The 21,236-nt window shown below is 34.8% G+C and overlaps 1 protein-coding gene and 1 pseudogene across 1 annotated transcript; both read right to left on the bottom strand.

The window, feature by feature from the left end:
• Nucleotides 1-12,397: 12,397 nt before the first annotated feature.
• On the bottom strand, nucleotides 12,398-13,154 carry LOC108466191 (calcineurin B-like protein 2; annotated as a pseudogene).
• Nucleotides 13,155-16,367: 3,213 nt separating this feature from the next.
• On the bottom strand, nucleotides 16,368-17,816 carry LOC108466468 (uncharacterized). Its single transcript, XM_017766828.2, has 2 exons — nucleotides 16,879-17,816; nucleotides 16,368-16,669 (listed from the first exon to the last, which is right to left on the bottom strand). The coding sequence occupies exons 1-2, from the start codon at nucleotides 17,733-17,735 to the stop codon at nucleotides 16,609-16,611; spliced, it is 918 nt and encodes a 305-aa protein (XP_017622317.1). The 5' UTR covers nucleotides 17,736-17,816; the 3' UTR covers nucleotides 16,368-16,608.
• Between the last annotated feature and the right edge of the window lie 3,420 nt (nucleotides 17,817-21,236).

The raw sequence follows: 21,236 nt of genomic DNA, 5'->3' as shown, positions 1-21,236 counted from the left end.
GTGTTGTCTTTTGGTATCATTGATGTTTGATGTTTGATGTTGTGGTGGTGAGGCATGAAGATGAGTTAAGGTTCAACTAAGGTGGATTTGTGGATGTTATTTGCATGCTAAAGGTAAAGCTTGTAATGATGCATGGTATGGTGTTGTATGGCATTTGGCCATGGTAGGAATAAAAGGAAACTATGTTCGTTGTTCATGTCATTTGAATGAGAAGTGCTAGTAAGATGAAGTACAAATGTTAGTGTTTGATTTACTAGTGTATATATGCATACTAGCCTAGTTGTGAACTTGAATCAAATTGGTGTTAAGTCGATACAAGCGACCTTACTTGTTGAATGTATCAAGTGTGGAAATCGGCCTTAACATGAATGTGTATGTTCGGCCACATGAACGAATACATATGTTGATGTGTATATTCGCCTTAGGTAGCCTATTGAGGGCCTTAGCTTTTCCTTGATGCTTGAATGAATTGTATTGAATTGCTTGATGTAATATAAAATGTGCATGACCAATGTGTATCCAAGCAAAAGGGTGGCCATATGACCATTTAAACTCCTTGTCATATTCGGCCATAAGCTAGCATAATGAGGTTTTAATAAGTTAAATTTGTGTGAACTAGCTCAAGAACTCAAAGGATCAAAGTTGGACAAGGGAAAGACAAAGTAATTGAATAGCCATTGAAAACGATGCGACAACATCCGAGGTAAGTCATTAAGCATATATTTGGTATTGATTTAAATGATCATAATATATATGCAATTGTGTTTAATGAATTGATGTGTAAATGAAAATGTATGTGTATGGAATGATGCCATTGTTGAATGTATAAAGGCAGCAAAATGCGTAAGCTATTGGTCACGGCACTAAGTGTGCGGGTATAAATGGACACGGTGACAAGATTGGCACTAAGTGTGCGGGTTTAAAATTGTACAGCACTAAGTGTGCAAGTTTGATTCTATAGCACTAAGTGTGCGAGCTGAAAATATATAGCACTAAGTGTGCGGATTCACTATATGCTCTTGTATTACAATTGGCACTGAGTGTGCGACATTATCGAGTTAATCCGGACAGCGAATCGGGTAAGTACCTTGAGCTCATGACGAATAGGCAATATGTTCATGCTCGGGTTGAGCTTGGTAAGCTTTAAATCTATGTGATGATTGCAATTGTGTGATTGTGGTGAAAATGAGTTAGTGTGTGAAAATGCCTCAAATATCTTATCGTATAAATATGAAATGTGGATGTATGGCTTGGTATGAGATTGAATCGAAAGGTCCGAGGAATTATGGTATAGTTCGATATGGATGAAGTACCTAGCCTTGTTTCATTGTTTCACTTTGTGATGAATTTAGCTAATGGATAATTGTAAAGTGCTTATGACTTAATGAGTTATAAACTCACTCGGTGTTTTCTTGTCACCCATTTTAGGTCTCTTGGACTCGTATTGTTGCGTGCTCGGAACCGTCGTTGAAGTCATCACACCGGCTGAAATATTTTGGTATTGTCTTCGTTGTTGAAGAACATTTGGCATGTATAGGCTATTATATTTTGTTGAACTGTGGGTTGTAAACTTTAAGCCATGTGAAAATGGCCTATGTGGTCGTCGAGTGGGATGCTAGAACCTATAGCCACGAGTCTTAGAAACTTTAATTTTGATAAGGTGGCCATAATTTGTGTCATGTTTGATGGATGATTAAGGCCAAGGAAAGATTCATGAAATTGGCATAGTCTACTGCAGTAACTGTTGCGGACAGCAGCAGTGAGGTGAGATTGAAAAATCACTAAAAATAGTAGAAGTAGAATTAAATAGTGAATAAATTATGAAATTTAACCTTGATGAATCTAGTTTAATATGGATGGAACGAAACGACCATATGAGTAGTATATTGAGAGATATTAAAGTTCTCGTGAGACAGGGCCAGAACGGTTTCTGGGTCCCCTGTCGTGACTTTTAAAATTTACTATGAATTATCCAGAAAGAATTAGAAGTCATGCCTTATATGTGCAGATTCCATTTTGAGTCTAGTTTCATTAGAAAGAAACGGCACCAGTATTAAAGCCCTGTACAGAGAGATATTCAAGTTTTAACGTGCGAAGGTCAGTGTAGTCGACTTCTGTAACATTGGTGACTTTAACTAATAAAATGTACCAATTGACCCAACCAAAAATTCTAGAAATAAATCCATGGATAGATATATGAGTTTAAATTCAGGGAAAATTTACGGAATCAGTTTCTGAGTTTCGAAACTCGAGATATGATTTTTATGGCGACAGTGACGCAGTTTTCCAGCCTGTCTGGAAATGCCAAATTGGTTGGTACCTTGAGAAGATTTGGCCCATTAACCCTCGTGTCCGAAACGGCGACGGTCACGGTTCGGGTGTTACATTTCATTGGTATCGAGCTATGGTTTAGTCGGTTCTAGGACTACCATAGCGCATGTGAGTCTAGCTATACATGCCAAATTGTTAGTGCTTAATAATGTGATGACTTCGACGGTTGAAATTTTTGTTTTGATTAGCAATGGAACCCGGGTAGAGAGACCCTTGGCGGATGACGTTGAAAGTGTAGCGGCTGCTCTGCGCAAAGGACACCGCCGTTGAGCCTCGATCATCCGCGAATAATCAAAATGAAGGCGAAACAAGCCTTCTTCACCATGATGAATGAGTGGGTCGCGCAATATGCCCGAACCAACCCTACTGTCCAACCATTCCGAATTTAAATACTCCACCCCAAGAGCCCGCAATGCCTCCGATTCATCGATCCTGTGAGGATGAGTAAACCACCGTGGACTTGATTAGGAAGCATGGGGCCGAGGAGTTCAAGGCCATAGTTCTTGATGATGCCGAAAAGGCCGAGTTCTGGCTCAATAACACCATTAGAGTGTTAGATGAACTGTCATGCACAACCGATGAATGTCTTAAGTGTGCTATATCCTTGTTGTGAGACTCAGCTTACTATTGGTGGAGGACTTTAATTTCCATAGTCCCAAATGAACGAGTTACTTGGGATTTCTTTCAATCCAATTTGAAAGAAATACATTGTCAACAGTTCATCGATCGAAGCGTAAGGAATTCTTGGAACTCAAGCAAGGCGGATGACTATATCGAATCTGAACATGAGTTCGTAAGACTTAGTCGGTATGCTCGGAGTGTGTGGCTGATGAGGTTGCGATGTGCAAAAGATTTGAAGAAGGATTGAATGAAGAGTTAAAGTTACTAGTGGGAATTTTGGAGATAAAGGAGTTCGTGACACTAGTCGAACGAGCACGCAAGGCGGAAGAACTTGGGAAGGAGAAGAAGAAGGCTGAATTTGAAGCAAGAGATTACCGTAAAAGATCGACGAGTAAAGCTCCGTTCTCGGCTGTAAAGAGGTTCGGGGAGGACACCGAGAAGTCGAGGACGATTGCGGGAATTTCCATTAGAACCCGACCATTGGCGGACTCGAGCTACTTGAGTAGCTAGTGTGGGCAATAATCGTCAAGAGAGACTGAATGCCCCCAATGTGGAAGACGACACCTAGGTGAATGTTGGGGTAAGTCATTAATAGGGCTGTTATGGATGCGGTTGAAGGACCACTTCATTAGAGATTGCACGGAGCTAGATGAGAGGAATAAGGCGCAAGGTGCAAGACCTAGTGGAACGACGGTGGAGGTAGGCCCCGAGAATCTCTGGAGGTAGGGGTGGTAATCGAGAGGAGCCTCTAATACGGCTGTCCGATCCGAGACCCGTGCTCTGCTAGAGCATATGCCATCCAGCGCACGAGAGGAGGCATCCTCCCTGACGTTATCACCGGTACTTTTACTCTCTTTGATACTATTGTGATTGCATTGATTGACCCGGCTCTACTCACTCATATGTATGTGAAACCTTAGCATCCAAGAAGACCCTACCTGTTGAGTCTCTTGAGTTCGTAATTCGAGTGTCAAACCCTTTGGGTCAATACGTGCTCGTTGATAAAGTGTGCAAGAGATGCCCCTAATAATTCAAGAATCTGCATTTCCTACCGATCGATGCTTCTACCATTTCATGAATTGATGTTATTCTTGGTATGGATTGGTGACCAGTACATGATGCGATGGTGGATCGCAAAAGGAAAACCATTGATTTGAGGAGTGCAAATAATGAGGTAGTCCGAGTCGAGTCTCTCGATTTAAAAGGAGCGCCAACGATAATATCTTCTATGACCGCTCGGAGGTATGTGAAAAGGGTGTGAAACATACCTTGCGTATGTGTTTGGAAGTAAAGAGACGGAAAGGAAACTCGAATCGGTACCAGTGGTTTGTGAGTATTCGGATGTTTTTCGAGGAGTTACCGGATTGCCACCGGTTCGAGAAGTGGAATTGACATCGAAGTTGTACCGGTACTACGCCGATTTCAATAGCCCCATATCGTATGGCATTAACGGAATTAAAGGAATTGAAGGTTCAATTACAAGAATTGACGGATAGAGGTTTCGCTCGACCGAGTTTTTCTCCATGGGCGCTTTGTATTGTTTGTGAAGAAGAAGGACGGAACCATGAGGTTGTGCATCGACTATCGTCAACTCAATAAAGTGACGATAAAGAATAAATATCCATTGCCACGAATTGACGATTTGTTTGATCAATTAAAGGGAGCCTCGGTGTTTTCAAAGATAGATTTGAGGTCGGGTACTATCGGTTGAGGTCCAGAATCGGACATACCAAAACCGCTTTTAGAGCGAGGTACGGTCACTACGAATTCTTGGTGATGCCGTTTGGGCTCACTAATGCCCTGCGGTGTTTATGGATTTAATGAATAGAATTTTCGGCCATACTTGGATCGGTTAGTAGTTGTATTTATCGATGACATTTTGGTCTATTCGAGAGATGGCCGAACATCTTGAACACCGAGGCTAGTGTTGCAAATCTTACGAGATAAGCGATTATCGCAAAGTTCAATAAATGTGAATTTTGGTTGAAAGAGGTTAGCTTTTGGGGCACGTGGTGTCGTGATCGGTGTCGAGGTGGACCCGAACAAAATTTCAGCCATAGTCGATTGGAAACCACCAAGGAATGTTACCGAAGTTAGGAGCTTTTGGGGCTTGCGGTTATTACCGACGATTTGTAAAGGTTTCTCGACGATAGCCACGCCAATGACGGCTTACTCCAAAAGGATGTTAAGTTGAATGGACGGAGAAATGTCGAAAAGTTTCGATCAACTGAAAGCTTATTTGGTGAAGCCCCAATTCTAGTGCAACCCGAATCGGGCAAAGAGTTTGTCATTTATAGTGACGCATCCCTACTTGGGTTGGGTTGCGTATTGATGCAAAAAGGCGAGTTGTGGCCTATGCGTCGAGACAATTAAAGCCACATGAGAAAAATTATCCGACCCATGATCTCGAATTGGTCGCCATCGTATTCGCCTTAAAGATATGGCGACATTACTTATTTGGTGAGAAGTGCCATGTGTATTCGGATCACAAAAGTCTCAAATATTTGATGACCCAAAGAGACTTAAATCTGCGACAAAGGCGATGGCTCGAGTTGTTAAAAGATTATGAGCTCGTCATTGATTATCACCGGGAAGGGTGATGTGGTTGCGGATGCCTTAAGCGGAAATCACTTTTTGCTTTATGAGCGATGAATGTACACTTGTCTATCCTACCCGACAATGTGTTAGTAGCTGAATTGAAAGCCAAACCATTATTGATCGTCAAATTCGTGAAGCTCGAGAAAGTCGACGATGAGTTGGTTGCAAAGCGGGATGAGTGTGTTCGAACAAGGACTCGAATTTCAAATCGATGATGACGATTGTTTGAGGTTGAAGTCGTCGTGTGTTCCAAAGAATTGAACTTATTCCAATAATTTTGAACGAAGCCCATTGTAGCCGAATGGCAATCCACCCGGAGTACGAAGATGTACAACGATTTGAAACGTCGGTTTTGGTGGCATGGTATGAAACGAGACATCTCGATTTTGTTTGAGATGTTTAATATGTCAACAAGTGAAAGCGGAACATCAAGTGCCTTGAGGATTACTTCACCGATCACGATACCCGAGTGGAAATGGGATCGAGTCACAATGGACTTTGTATCCGGACCGCCATTGTCGGTGAGTAAGAAGGATGCGATTTGGGTCGTTGTCGATGGATCGACTAAGTCGGCTCACTTTATCCCGACGCACGGATTTTTCAATGGACAAACTAGCGAATTGTGCGTTTCTCGGTTGTGAGATTACACGGGTGCCTATTTCCATCGTGTCGGATAGAGATCCGAGATTTACCTCGCGATTTTGGAAGAAGTTGCAAGAAGCTTTGGGTACCAAGTTGCATTTCAGACCGCCTTTCACCCCAAACCGATGGTCAATCCGAACGGATAATTCAAATACTCGAGGATATGTTGAGATGTTGTATCCTTGAGTTTAGTGGTTCATGGGAGCAGTATCGCCTTTGATTGAATTCGCTTACAACAATAGCTTTCAATCAAGTATTAAGATGGCGCCTTACGAGGCTTTATACTGATCGTAAATGCCGTACCCCATTATTCTGGTGAACTTAGTGAAGGTAAATTCTTGAGGTTGATTTGGTTAAGGATGCCGAGCAAAGAGTTCGAGTAATTCGTGAAAGTTTGAAAGCGCCGGATCGCCAAAAGTCGTATCGGATTTGAAAAGAAAAGATATTGAATATCGGGTTGGAGACAAGGTCTTTCTCAAAGTTTCACCTTGGAAGAAGGTGCTTAGATTTGGTCGTAAGGGCAAATTGAGTCCGAGGTTCATCGGGCCATATGAAGTATCCGAACAAGTTGGGCGATCGCATATCGATTAATTTTGCCCCCGAGCTCGAAAGGATTCACAACGTTTTTCATGTCTCGATGCTTGACGATATAGGTCTCGATCCATCGCACGTAATTGCTCCATCCGAGATTGAGATTCACCTAATTTGAGCTATGAAGAGGAACCGGTTCGCATTATGAGGCGATAAGTAAAAGAGTTGCGCAATAGGAAAATCCCGTTAGTGAAGGTGTTGTGGCATAAACACGGAATGGAAGAAGCCACTTGGGAACTTGAGGACTCTATGAAAGAGCGATACCGAGCCTATTTACGGTAAGATTTTCGGGACGAAAATTTCTTAAGTGGGGAGAGTTGTGACATCCCTAAATTGACCCTAGTCGGAAAGTGGTTTGGGACCACTAAACCGAGTCATAATAATAATTAACCATCATAATTGATGCTCATTATATGTATATATGCATGTGTGAAAATTTCATGTTTGGATTTTGTTAATTGTAAGTGAATTTTTATCAAATAGGACTTATGTGAGAAAATTTAAAAATGTGCTAGGCAAATGTAAGGTGGCCTATTAATACATGTGGGAAAGTGTTGTCCTTGCATGTCAAATTAGCCAAAATGAAGCATGATGGCCGGCCATGCTATGGGTGGAAACATGTCTCCAACATGTTAGACTAGTGATGCATGTAGGAAACAATAAAATAAGAAAGTTAGCATTAAAGAAATGGAAAAAGAAAATGATGATAACAAAAAAAAAAAAGGAGTGTGGATGCTTTCCCCCCCCCCCTTGCCGTACATGAGAGAAACAAAAACAAAGAAAGAAAGAAAAAAAATGTTCATTCTCTCATTTTCTCCTTGCTTGGCCGAATGTACTAAGAAGAAAGGGGAAGCTTGAGAAAATCAGCCATGGGAGTTTGCTAGACTAAGGTATGTTGATGTTATCCATGAGATTTATGCATGTTTTTAGTTGATAGTTTGAGTTCCACCTAACCCATGGTCTAAACCTTTACCATGAAATGGGGATGATATTCGCCATGGGTGTTGTCTTCTTGGTATCATTGATGTTTGATGTTTGATGTTGTGGTGGTGAGGCATGAAGATGAGTTAAGGTTCAACTAAGGTGGATTTGTGGATGTTATTTGCATGCTAAAGGTAAAGCTTGTAATGATGCATGGTATGGTGTTGTATGGCATTTGGCCATGGTAGGGAATAAAAGGAAACTATGTTCGTTGTTCATGTCATTTGAATGAGAAGTGCTAGTAAGGTGAAGTACAAATGTTAGTGTTTGATTTACTAGTGTATATATGCATACTAGCCTAGTTGTGAACTTGAATCAAATTGGTGTTAAGTCGATACAAGCGACCTTACTTGTTGAATGTATCAAGTGTGGAAATCGGCCTTAACATGAATGTGTATGTTCGCCACATGAACGAATACATATGTTGATGTGTATATTCGCCTTAGGTAGCCTATTGAGGGCCTTAGCTTTTCCTTGATGCTTGAATGAATTGTATTGAATTGCTTGATGTAATATAAAATGTGCATGACCAATGTGTATCCAAGCAAAAGGGTGGCCATATGACCATTTAAACTCCTTGTCATATTCGCCATAAGCTAGCATAATGAGGTTTTAATAAGTTAAATTTGTGTGAACTAGCTCAAGAACTCAAAGGATCAAAGTTGGACAAGGGAAAGACAAAGTAATTGAATAGCCATTGAAAGCGCATGCGACAACATCCGAGGTAAGTCATTAAGCATATATTTGGTATTGATTTAAATGATCATAATATATATGCAATTGTGTTTAATGAATTGATGTGTAAATGAAAATGTATGTGTATGGAATGATGCCATTGTTGAATGTATAAAGGCAGCAAAATGCATAAGGTATTGGTCACGGCACTAAGTGTGCGGGTATAAATGGACACGGTGACAAGATTGGCACTAAGTGTGCGGGTTTAAATTGTACAGCACTAAGTGTGCGAGTTTGATTCTATAGCACTAAGTGTGCGAGCTGAAAATATATAGCACTAAGTGTGCGGATTCACTATATGCTCTTGTATTACAATTGGCACTGAGTGTGCGACATTATCGAGTTAATCCGGACAGCGAATCGGGTAAGTACCTTGAGCTCATGACGAATAGGCAATATGTTCATGCTCGGGGTTGAGCTTGGTAAGCTTTAAATCTATGTGATGATTGCAATTGTGTGATTGTGGTGAAAATGAGTTAGTGTGTGAAAATGCCTCAAATATCTTATCGTATAAATATGAAATGTGGATGTATGGCTTGGTATGAGATTGAACCGAAAGGTTCGAGGAATTATGGTATAGTTCCGATATGGATGAAGTACCTAGCCTTGTTTCATTGTTTCACTTTGTGATGAATTTAGCTAATGGATAATTGTAAAGTGCTTATGACTTACTGAGTTATAAACTCACTCGGTGTTTTCTTGTCACCCATTTTAGGTCTCTTGGACTCGTATTGTTGCGTGCTCGAAACCGTCGTTGAAGTCATCACACCGGCTGAAATATTTTGGTATTGTCTTCGTTGTTGAAGAACATTTGGCATGTATAGGCTATTATATTTTGTTGAACTGTGGGTTGTAAACTTTAAGCCATGTGAAAATGGCCTATGTGGTCGTCGAGTGGGATGCTAGAACCTATAGCCACGAGTCTTAGAAACTTTAATTTTGATAAGGTGGCCATAATTTGTGTCATGTTTGATGGATGATTAAGGCCAAGGAAAGATTCATGAAATTGGCATAGTCTACTGCAGTAACTGTTGCGGACAGCAGCAGTGAGGTGAGATTGAAAAATCACTAAAAATAGTAGAAGTAGAATTAAATAGTGAATAAATTATGAAATTGAACCTTGATGAATCTAGTTTAATATGGATGGAACGAAACGACCATATTAGTAGTATATTGAGAGATATTAAAGTTCTCGTGAGACAGGGCCAGAACGGTTTCTGGGTCCCCTGTCGTGACTTTGAAAATTTACTATAAATTATCCAGAAATAATTAGAAGTCATGCCTTATATGTGCAGATTCCATTTTGGGTCTAGTTTCATTAGAAAGAAACGGTACCAGTATTAAAGCCCTGTACAGAGAGATATTCAAGTTTTAACGCGCAAAGGTCAGTGTAGTCGACTTCTGTAACATTGGTGACTTTAACTAATAAACTGTACCAATTGGCCCAACCAAAAATTCTAGAAATAAATCCATGGATATATATATGAGTCTAAATTCGTAGAAAATTTACGGAATCAGTTTCTGAGTTTCGAAACTCGAGATATGATTTTTATGGCGACAGTGATGCAGTTTTCCAGCCTGTCTGGAAATGCCAAATTGGTTGGTACCTTGAGAAGATTTGGCCCATTAACCCCTCGTGTCCGACACCGGCGACGGTCACGGGTTCGGGGTGTTACAACATAACCGAAACATCATCACAAGCAAATATACACCTTAAAATAGTATATATGTCATACCAATTCATCATGTGCAAACACATATTCATGTAGGTGCAAGGTAGAATCTCAAGTTGTTTATATCCAAATATAAACACATATCCAAAGCTCAAATCTTACCTACCATGCAACATGCATGAATCATACTTATGGATATACCATGACCGAATACATCACAACACCATAATTTTGGTCATGATTAAGCAAAGAACTTAATGTCTTACTCAAAATACTAAAAAGAAAGTCCAAGAGCCATCAATCCACCATCACATATACCATTAGCAAGCTTCATATTTAACATGCAATGGCATTAACACAAAATCCACCTTGGCCAAATACCATCCCCATGATATAACAAAGATTTGAACCATGGGCTAATAAGAACATCAAGCTAGCAACTAAAACATGCATGAATCTCATGGCACAACCTCAAACATACCTTAATCTTGATGCAAGTATAGCCAAATCTCTTCCTAATCCCTTCCAAACCAAACATGAAGTAAAAATTCCTTCCTTCCTCTTTGGTATTTTCGGTCAAGAGAGAATGAAATGGATGAGCAAAATTTTTTCTTTTCTTTTCTTCAATGCACGGCAATGGGGGGTTCACTCACACACATTTTTTTTCTTTCTTTATTACCCATACTTATTTGTTTATTGTTTCTCCCTAATGCACCAACAAAACATGTTTCATGACATGTTTAGCCCATACTCCTTGTCATGGCCGGCCACCTCCTATAAAAGAGGGATATTTGACATGCAAGGCCATTGTTTTGCATGCATGCTTTAATTAGTCATCACACATTTCCCCATCATACTTTCAAAGTTTTCTACTAGGTCCTTTCTAGTGAAATTCACATTTATAACTCTAAATCAAACATCAAAAATGTCACACACGAATTAACACATATCATAAGCATCAAAATGAGCATTAAATTATTTTTATGCCTCGGTTTTACGGTCCCGAAACCACATTCCGACTAGGGTCCATTTTGGGCTGTCACATCATCTGTGCTCTAAGAGATACCTTGGAACATGAACATGTTGTGGTTCTTCCAAATACGCCAAGAAATAATTCCAAATAGACACAGCTAATCTGTCCTACCCAAACTGGGATACTAATTGTCTTGAAGATTTTTCGTCATCTATTCAAATAATGATTCAGAGTAGAAGCTAGGTAACCTTCCTATTGGAATGAGCTTGTTCCAAATATCTCTAGCCGTGGGACAATCTCTTAGGACATGTAAAACCTCTTCGGTATCATGGCCACAAAGACCACATGCACTATCATTACCAACTCCTCTCCTTACCCTTTCTGCATTCCTGAGTAAGCATTGTTTAAGGGCGAGCCCAATGAAGAATCTAACGCATTGCGGTCCTTGAAACTTCCACGGAAGCTGCCAAATTGGCTCATTTAAATTCAAAGCACCTTCCCTTAGCTTATCATAAACACTCTTGAGAGAAAAGGAACCAGTCGTAATACCTTTCCAAGTAATATTATCAGGTCCAGAAGATGGATGAGGCGGTGGGATGCCTACAATCCTACTAATGACCTCATTAGAAACCCAAAGATGAAACAACTCCAAATTCCACAAACCATCATCTTTGACCATGTCACTAAGAGGCCAGTCGATATTAAGGGTCTGGGTCTGTTTGTTTGATTGAAAATGGTTTCTGGAAAATGATTTCTGGAAAATGGCTTACTTTTCTGGAAAAGTTAATATTTTCTGTTGTTTGGATGAATCTGTGTAAAATATTTTCTGTTATTTGACAGGTTTTCTAAAAATATTTTATAAAAACTGTTTTAAATGAAACAAACATACATTTAAGAATTTATTGTCTTCTCATTATTTAATTGAGTTTATTTTATATCTATTAAATTTATATTTTACGCAATGATTTATTTATATATAAATACATCAATTAAACATTAAGAGCCAGTGCCAAAGAAAAGGATTCAAAGAGAAAAAAAATAACTTACAAAAAGAAATTCCCTAGTTTAAGAAAATAGATTACACAAGAATATGTAACACAATGATACGTAGTTTAGACACATCGTCTATGCACAAAAGTCCATAATTTCATTTCCATACCAGTCATTTACATCCAACTACTATGTTAACATGATTATGATTTACAGCAAGAGAGGTAAACAGAGAGACAAAGTATACAGATAACTAAAATATTTAACACATACAATCATTCTTATCATCAATGGGCGCATTTGGATGGAAGACTCGAAACCTAGAATTCCATTATGCTTTGTATCAAACAAGTCAAATATCCGCAGTGAAATTAGAAATATATTGACAGTGACTCAAGCAATGTTATGCTAACAAGAATTATTCTTTCAAGGGTGGAGACATTATTAATTAACATTAGATAAAATTACCAGATCAGCAAATAAACTCTCTTTTCTGTTTGTTTTGAATAATGCCAATTGGAACTCCTCCTATCAAAGAGTAATATAAATAAAACTTAAATACTACAAAGATGAGAGGGAAAGAACCAACTCAAGACGAGGAGTCATCATCAAGCCAAAACACTTGACAAACATAACAAAAGATATCAATTATATAAGAAAATGGGAACTATGAAAAATAAAGACCTTGTTGATCAGCCCATCATCTATAACAACATTGCTTATATTCTTGAAAAGCTCATAAAGTGCTTCTATTTCACTTACACTAACTGCATTAAGATGAGAAAAATAGCACAAGCAAAGACTAAAAAATTGTTAAATCAAGCAAAAGCATTGAATTTATCACATAAACAATATAGAAAAATATTTAAAAAGAAAAGAAAAAATGATAACATACAAACGGTCTCTCTTGTAAGAAGTTCAAGATCAACAAGAGCTCTTGATTGCTTGTACAAATCATTATCACATCATTGCAGCAGTGAAGCAAATAAATGCTTCAATCCTTCTACACACTACAACATGATATTCTCTTCACATACCTAGGCAACAGAAAAAGAGACCATAAATCCCATTCATCTCATTCTTTCCAAACATTCGATCGTTCTAAAAGAAAATAACAAGACTAACCTTTTAACCATTTCCTAATTCTGCTGATTGAATACCAAATATTGGAGTTGGAATCTGATAAAGCCAGAGACCTCAAACTCAAAGTGAAATCAGTATCTGTCTTATAAAATCAAACCATGATCTTAACCTTGTAACCTACTTGAATTTTCTTTTGTCCTAACAGTTTTAAAAGCATTCCATAAGTATTTCCCCTTCCTTATTTTTTGTGCATGAAGGAGCACATAAAGAATTAGCTCCTCAATGTCTATTTCTCATGCATGGGAGATTAACAAAATACAATCAAGTAATGCATACAGCACTATTCATCATGAATCAAGAAACGCAAAGCAGAGGATAAAAATAAGTAATCCTACCAAACAAAGAATTAGCCATTTCATCCATTTTACAAAATTAAAGGTGACCACAAATCACCTATCTTTGCTAACATCCATTCCAACGTTGCAGTATAAAATAGACAATCTAATAAAGAGAAGTGGTTCAAAATCAAATACTCATAAAATCAAACACATCAGAAGGCCCAATTCAAACACAAAATCATTAACTCCATCACAAATTGAACCTGGTCTGGATCCCACCTAATCAATTCCACAAAAAATAAAATTCATTTAAAAGAATATACAAACAAACTGAATTGCCAACTTAATAGATCTATTGAAGATTAGGAATTAATTAAAACTACCTACTTTAATCTCACATTGATTCAAAAAGGTTTCTTTTTAATTATTATCAGGGAACAAACAAAGGAAAAAATGAATATTTGAAAATAAAAATGTTATTACATTTTACTAAGAAGTAAGCAAACAAATAATATAATTTCAAAACAGTTCTCAATTTCTCATTATTTACCATAGTTAATTGTCTTACTGTCCATTTTGACAATTGAGTTTCGAACTTGAATTGACTAATTTCACTCGAGTGGCAAATCGCTAAAGAGAAATAGACAAAAAAATTGAAGAGAAAAAATCACCAAATTGTTGAGAGTTTCATTTCTGAAAAGACTAGAAATGGCTAGGGCCTTTTTCTTTTTGTCAACGAAACTACTGCTGGTTGTTTTTATACAGAGATGAATCCTAGGTCAGGGATCCAATGAATGGAAGGGGAAGGAGAAGGAGAGAGCGTTTAGCAAGTTCTGATACTAGGATGTGAAGAGGAAAAACTTTAGAAAATGTCTTACCGAAATAAAAAGGGTAAGACATTTTCCCCAAAAAAGACCTCCTTTTCTTGTGTTTTGTAAAATGCTTTACAGTAGAAAATCATTTTTAGCCAAACAAACATAGAAAAATGCTAAAAAACTTTTATGGAAAAGCTTTACAGGTAAACAAACGGAGCTTAAGATTAGAAATGAAAGATATTCGTTTAACAAGGGTCATAAATCGGAATCCAAAGATCTTACCAGCAGTTAATACAACTCCCATCTCCAACAGATCATATTAAATTTTCACGTAGGAGGGTACTTGAAAAGGATCTCCGTAAAAAACAACAATGTCCTCTTGACAAAATGTCAGGCAAACCTTTTTGAAACCCATACTTCGACTATTATATTTTCTTTTAAGTTATTGATTAGGCAAAGCCATGGTCGGAAATTTAATACATATCAGTTTAATATCATGACTAATAGTTTGTGGTTGTGGCAGGCTGTAATGTTAATTAGTTCCATTAAGTGATTATGCATTTTATAATCAGCCTTTGTTATTTACTTTGTTTAGCTTGTAGTTTTGAACTACTCTTTCAATTTTATCATTAGATTTTTGGAAGTTTTTATTTTAGATTTGATGGAGAAATTATGAGCATTAATTACATCATTCTTGGGGTATTGAGTAGCATTTCGATATTCTTATGTTTTAATTTTACATAATTCGAGGGGTTAATATTATATTTGATTAGACCCGTTTGATGGACTAATTTTGTTGTATTTATTTAGATTTTCATTTTTATATTTTGAAGTATTTGGGTTTGTTTATTGAAAAGTAAGATTCATTGTTATTATTTTGTCATGTTAAAAACAAATAATTATTTTTAATTAATATAAAATTTATATGTAAAAGATACTTGGTTTGAGCTCGAAGTTGAGTTGAAGCTTAAATATGAGCGAACATAATCAAATTTGAGTAGTTCGATTGTATATTGAATCAAGCTTGTCGATCGAGCTTGAACCGAGTTTTGAGCTTCAAATTTTAAATCAAGCTTGAGCTCGAACTTATCACTATACGAGTTATGTTCAACTCAATAACACTCTTAGGCATGTGAATGTTGAAATTTTTAAAAATATATATATTAAAAAGCAACCAAGTAATTATTAGTTTTAAATACCATATAGTTAGAGTCAATTGTACCAAAATATGACCATAATTTTATATTGGTCTCTAAATTTTAAATTATTTTAGTTACTTTTTCAAACTATTGAGGTTTTATCAATTATGTCTTTTCATTATTAAAATTTTTAATTTAAGCTGTTAAATGACATATCGGATCTTATACAATTAATTTAAAATAAAATTTTAAGAAAAATAGATGTTTTAAAAATCATAAAGTTGTCAAAGCTTTTTCAAAACCTTTATGGTTCATTCTTTATTATTTTTGAACTTTACTTTATTTTTAATTTTTATTTTTAAAGTTACGTGATAAAATTCTATTTTTTTAATTTTTATTTTACATTTAGCTATATAAGATTTGATATGCCATTTAATAGGTAAGATTTGATATAACATTAATAATTTGATGATATAATTAGAATGTTTGGAAATTTAAAATCAATTTAAAATAATTTGTGGGATGTAAGTTAGAATTAAGTCTATATTATTAAGAACTCGATTAGAAGGTTTTAGGAACTGCTTAGAGTAATTTGGGATCAACTTAAAAGAATAATTTGGGATCAACTTAAAAGAAAAGAAAATAAGCTGAACAATTCCATTGATTTGAAGAAGGGGGCCTAATAACTTTACTCGAAATTGGGCAATTTGCAAAACTTTAATTTTTTTTTTAAATATTTGTTTTATTATAATTGACACAAATTTACATATTAATAAGATGTAATCTTCTAAATATATATATTACATATAACTGATTCAAACATATGTTTGTTCTGAATACTGGCCTAGCTTATCAAGTTATTTCGTGAACGCAAGGTGAAGTTAAATGATAAAGGAATAATCAAAATGGAAAACAGACCTCAGGCTCAGCATCTCTGATGGCAAAAAACATGATTCATGTTCAAATTTAAGCAGGAAGGAACCCCCAAAAAAAAAGTAAGTAAAGAAAAAGCAAAGTTATAATCTCTGAATATCGTACAATATCTCTGCTGTATCCACATTGAACTACATTTCCAAAGTTGGCTGAAAGCTGCCCCTTTCACCGAGATGATTTGGCTTTCCTAGCCAGAATAAAAGCCAAGCAACCTCCTCTCTTATGGCTGCATTCACACAAGAACAAAATGTTTCAGCTCAAAAATATTTCTTAAGAATTAAGGTGACAATATCAGTTAAATACGCAGCAAGCCAGTAACCCCACTTTTCTTTCTTTTTTTTTTTTTTACTTGAAAACTCCTATATCTTCCCCTAAAATCCAATAAATTTAACTTGGAAACTTAATCTGTATCTGAGAAAACCCAAGACTAGATACCTGCGACTGCTATTGCTGATGCTCCTGCAGCTGCTGCTGCTGCTACTGGTGCTGCTACTACGGATGCTTCTGGTACTTCCACTGTTTATTGTGGATCCACCACTCTCACTCTCATTCGACCCTGATCTCTTTTTCCACCACTCTTTATCTACACTCTTACCAGATGCATCTAAAACCGTTGGCTTTGGAGAAAGTTTGCAATTCTTATTCGCATCACAATCATTCTTCTTCTTGTTCTTCTTTTTGTTAGTCCCCAAGGAAATTGGAAACACCATTTTCAGAAGAAACCCACCATTATCTAAGCTTCCACTTCTCTTAATTTGGGGTTTCGGATTCTTTTGCTTCTTCTTCTTGTTCTCTCCGTTGATCAGACCTCTCCTTTCAGCAAAACTCTCTTGTTTGGATTCAACAGCCAGGGGCTGATGCTCCACAAGATCTCTCAAGGAGAGTTCATAACAAGCCTCGGGCATTTTACTAACCATTTCCATAAGCTCCCTTTGACCTCTGGCAATAGCTTCAGCTTTGGACGATGGGGATAGGCATCGATAATCGATGTTGGGTCGATGCGGAGGGCTCCTGGAAGGACTATTTCTCCATAGAGGAGGAGTGGAAGCTCCAGAGTCATATTCCGTCCCTTCCATGGTGTTCAAACTCATATAATTGGCATAATTTTGAGTTGTGTTTTGCACATGGTTCATGGCATAACCACAACTGTCATTCAATCTCCTCCCAATGTGATCGGCCAAACTGAGATGAGAATGAACCATATTGTTTGGGGAAGAAAATTGGGTGGAAGGGAAAAGAAGAGGAAAGGGAGTGATTGAAGATTGTTTAAGAGGATGTGGGTGTGGAGCCATTATCTTCAACGACCCTTATAGTCGCACTGTCATTTTCTTTAAGCAAATACCTGAGCTCATGGCGTGACATATATTTTTGGGGTGTGTGGGGGGTCATAAAAGTCAAGAAATTCTGGAGGGCCATCCGTCCACCCCTTTCTCTTTTCATGTTTGCTTTTTGTCTTTTGAGGAGGTTTTGTTTTGTATCCTTTTTGTGTTTGGATTTGAAATCTCCCAGCTTGCCCACTTCTTTCATTTTTTTCACTGCTACCCGTATCTTTCCAACGTATCTATTTGTGTCTACTGAAATCTTATCATTTGCTATTTAAATTTATTTTCGCAAGTCTTACTACATCTGCCTCTCCTCAAAAAGTATTATACACTGCATTAAATATAATAAAGTTTTTTTTAATCTAACAGATCTGCTTCACTTTTACATTCTTAATGCATTGCATAATTTTATTAAATACAAATCCTTATAATTTTTTAACTTTTAAAAATTAAATTTTATGATCTGGGCTTCTGCTAATCTTTCCTTAAGGTATTATAAAATTAATTTTAATTTTTTACATAAATTTTTTATTATTATTTAAAATGAAAATTTACTAGATTGTTTAGTTATAATTAAAAACATTATGCAATTTAAAGATTAGAATTTTATTTTAATGCAATAAAAATATAAAAATTTATTTAAATAAAATCGTAATAATTAAGCATCTTTTAATTATCTTAACCTTTGTTTAGTTGTTAGAAAAAAAATAATATTTTTAAAGATTTAATTTTGAAAACACATATGATATTTCATAATAAAAAAACTTAATAATTTTTTTATAAAAAGCACTTAAATAAAGACTAGTTTACTTTATCTTACTTCTTTTAACATTCGTTACCCTTTAAATACTTTTTCTTTTAAAATTTGATTTTGTTTTTGAATATTGTAAAATGTTTTATAAAAATAAAGATAAAATGTGTGATAATTTAACATTTATATTTATCAAACAATATAATTATATTTCATAAATGATTTAAATTAACATATCAAACAAATATTATAACTTAAATTCAAAATTTACTTTTTCATACTCCAATTTTCAATTTAACAAACCCTAAAATATTTTAGGTTTAAAAAGTAAAAAAAATCTTGTACTTATCCAAAAGAAATCAATTAAGCTCCTTCTCGAAAAATGCACCAAATTAAACTCTCAAATACTAAAATTCACTAATTAAGCTATTTGATAAATAATTTCTATCATTAACCGTTGTTTTGCTAATATAGTCATTTAATGGCCAATGAAACAATACTAATTAAGCTATTTGATAAATAATTTCTATCATTAACCGTTGTTTTGCTAATTTAATGGCCAATGAAACAATCATCATGATGTTCATTTGTTCAAAATCATTCAAGACATAACTTTTAAATTATAAAAAAATTATATTAAGAACTTGTAAACAATATAAAAATTAGAAAATTAGAAATAAAAATTTTAAAAATAAAAATTACTTAAAATTTAAGTTTAGAATGAATCGCACAAATAAAATATCTAGGTTCATTTAAAGCTGTATATCCATTATCCAAATTCATTCTAGAGGTAATTTTTAAATTATAAAAATTATAAATTAGAAAAATATTATAAATTATGAAAATGTGGAAAAAATAAAAAATTATATATTTGAAATAAAAATTATTTATATATATATATATATATATATATATATATTATGCACATATTTAACCATAACAGCGAGTACGAAATTCTAATTTTACAAAGGAATTGACACTTAAATATATCAAACACTAATGCCATAATTAACAAAATTAGTTAAAATAACCTATAGTAGGAACTTCAAAACTTATAAAATGAGATTTACGTATTCTAAGATAGCAAAAAAAAAAAAAGTAGTAATCGGAATTTCTTGGTTTTCTATAATTTTATAATGATTTAAAATTTTAAATTTTTATATTTTAAAATTATATCTAAAATAAATTTGGATAAATAATTTTTATTTCTATTTTTTAAAATTTTAAAATTTTTAATAATTATTAATTAGTTCTTTTTCTTTTTATAATTTAAAATTTTACATTTAGATTTAAATGAACACCTATGTTTTATCTTTTTAATCATAAGAATTCTTTTAAGATTTGTATGGGATAATAAGGCGTGGGGATCGTATTTGAATTGAAACTCAAAAGAGTCATGGGGATTTTAGATTTGAATTTTTTAATTATTATTTTTTAACATAAACCATCACATCAATATTATAACAATTAATTCAACAATATTAACGATCACATCAATACATTAATGGTCAACAAAACAATTATTAATAAAAAACTTAAATGATACGTCATTAATATATGAGAGCTTAATTAGATCGTGTTTTTTATAGAGGAGTTTAATTTTTTTTTTGAAAACTATAAACCTCATTTGTTTTATATGATTCTCGAATGAAAATGATAATTAATAATTAAAATATTTTATTCGACAAATATTAAAATACTGGCATTCTGTGTGGAAATTTAAATTAAAAATAGCCTTTTTTATTTTAGTAGATTAAAATAATTTTAATATTGTATATTTGAGCTGTAACTATGACATTAGTAAAAATAAAAACATTGAGATATTATTTTATTAACTTAACTTTTCGAAAAAGAAACTGATTGAGTGTACTGTTGGGTAGGGCTAGAAAAATCATAGGTATAATAAAGTAATGCAAATATTATTCATTACTGCTAATATTTAAGTACCGTATAAGCTGCGCAAGCTTCACCTGCCTTTGCTATTATTCTGCTTTGGGTCCCATTTCCATGGCTGCATTTTCAAGTCTTTTTCACTATTCATTATTATTCCTCAAATTATGAATCGGATTCAATTTTTACCATTATTTTTTAAAATTTAATAAAAGTAGGTTAGAATCTGAATAAACTTAACATTGTTTAAGATCTCAGCTAAAACTTCAATTAGGGATAATATCAAGATACAACCTTAAAATAATTACATTTTTAAAAGTTTACAAATACACGAATATGTAAAAATCGTAAAATCAAACTATTATAATATAAAATATATTAAGAATTGGAATAATTGAATTGATTAATTAAATTAAAATTCACACATGACAAGAAACTCAAAAACATACACTTATAATTGTGCATGATAAATATCAAACTTGAATACTTAGGGTCTAGAGCCTCCACCTCTATAAATTATAGTAAAGCTTGTTGAGGTCAAAAGTAGGGGTGAGCGTTCGATCGAATCGAATCGAATGAAAAAATTTCGAGTTAATAGAGTTGACGAATCATATTTTATCATCCCAATTTGATTTGAAATTTTCTCGAATCGAGTCGAGTGAGATGGAATTCAAATCGAATCGAATTGAATATATTTATTCGAGTTAAATTTTAAAAAATAATTTTGGGTCTTTGTAACCACTGTCACCCATCGTAATAAAATTTGTCCACCTTAATTAAAATTTTTATTAACTTTCATCACCTCATAATTTATTTATTAATCTTTTATA

Source organism: Gossypium arboreum, chromosome 2, assembly GCF_025698485.1.
Source record: "Gossypium arboreum isolate Shixiya-1 chromosome 2, ASM2569848v2, whole genome shotgun sequence".
NCBI lineage: Eukaryota > Viridiplantae > Streptophyta > Magnoliopsida > Malvales > Malvaceae > Gossypium > Gossypium arboreum.
This window is presented reverse-complemented; position numbering and strand designations above follow the sequence as displayed.

Bases quoted from the DNA above. Each gene is read 5' to 3' on its own strand.
- LOC108466468 (XM_017766828.2), bottom strand. From the start codon at position 17,735: ATGGCTCCACACCCACATCCTCTTAAACAATCTTCAATCACTCCCTTT. The intron at 16,670-16,878 runs GTATCTAGTCTT...GTGTGAATGCAG, and splicing joins ATCAGCAATAGCAGTCGCAG to CCATAAGAGAGGAGGTTGCT.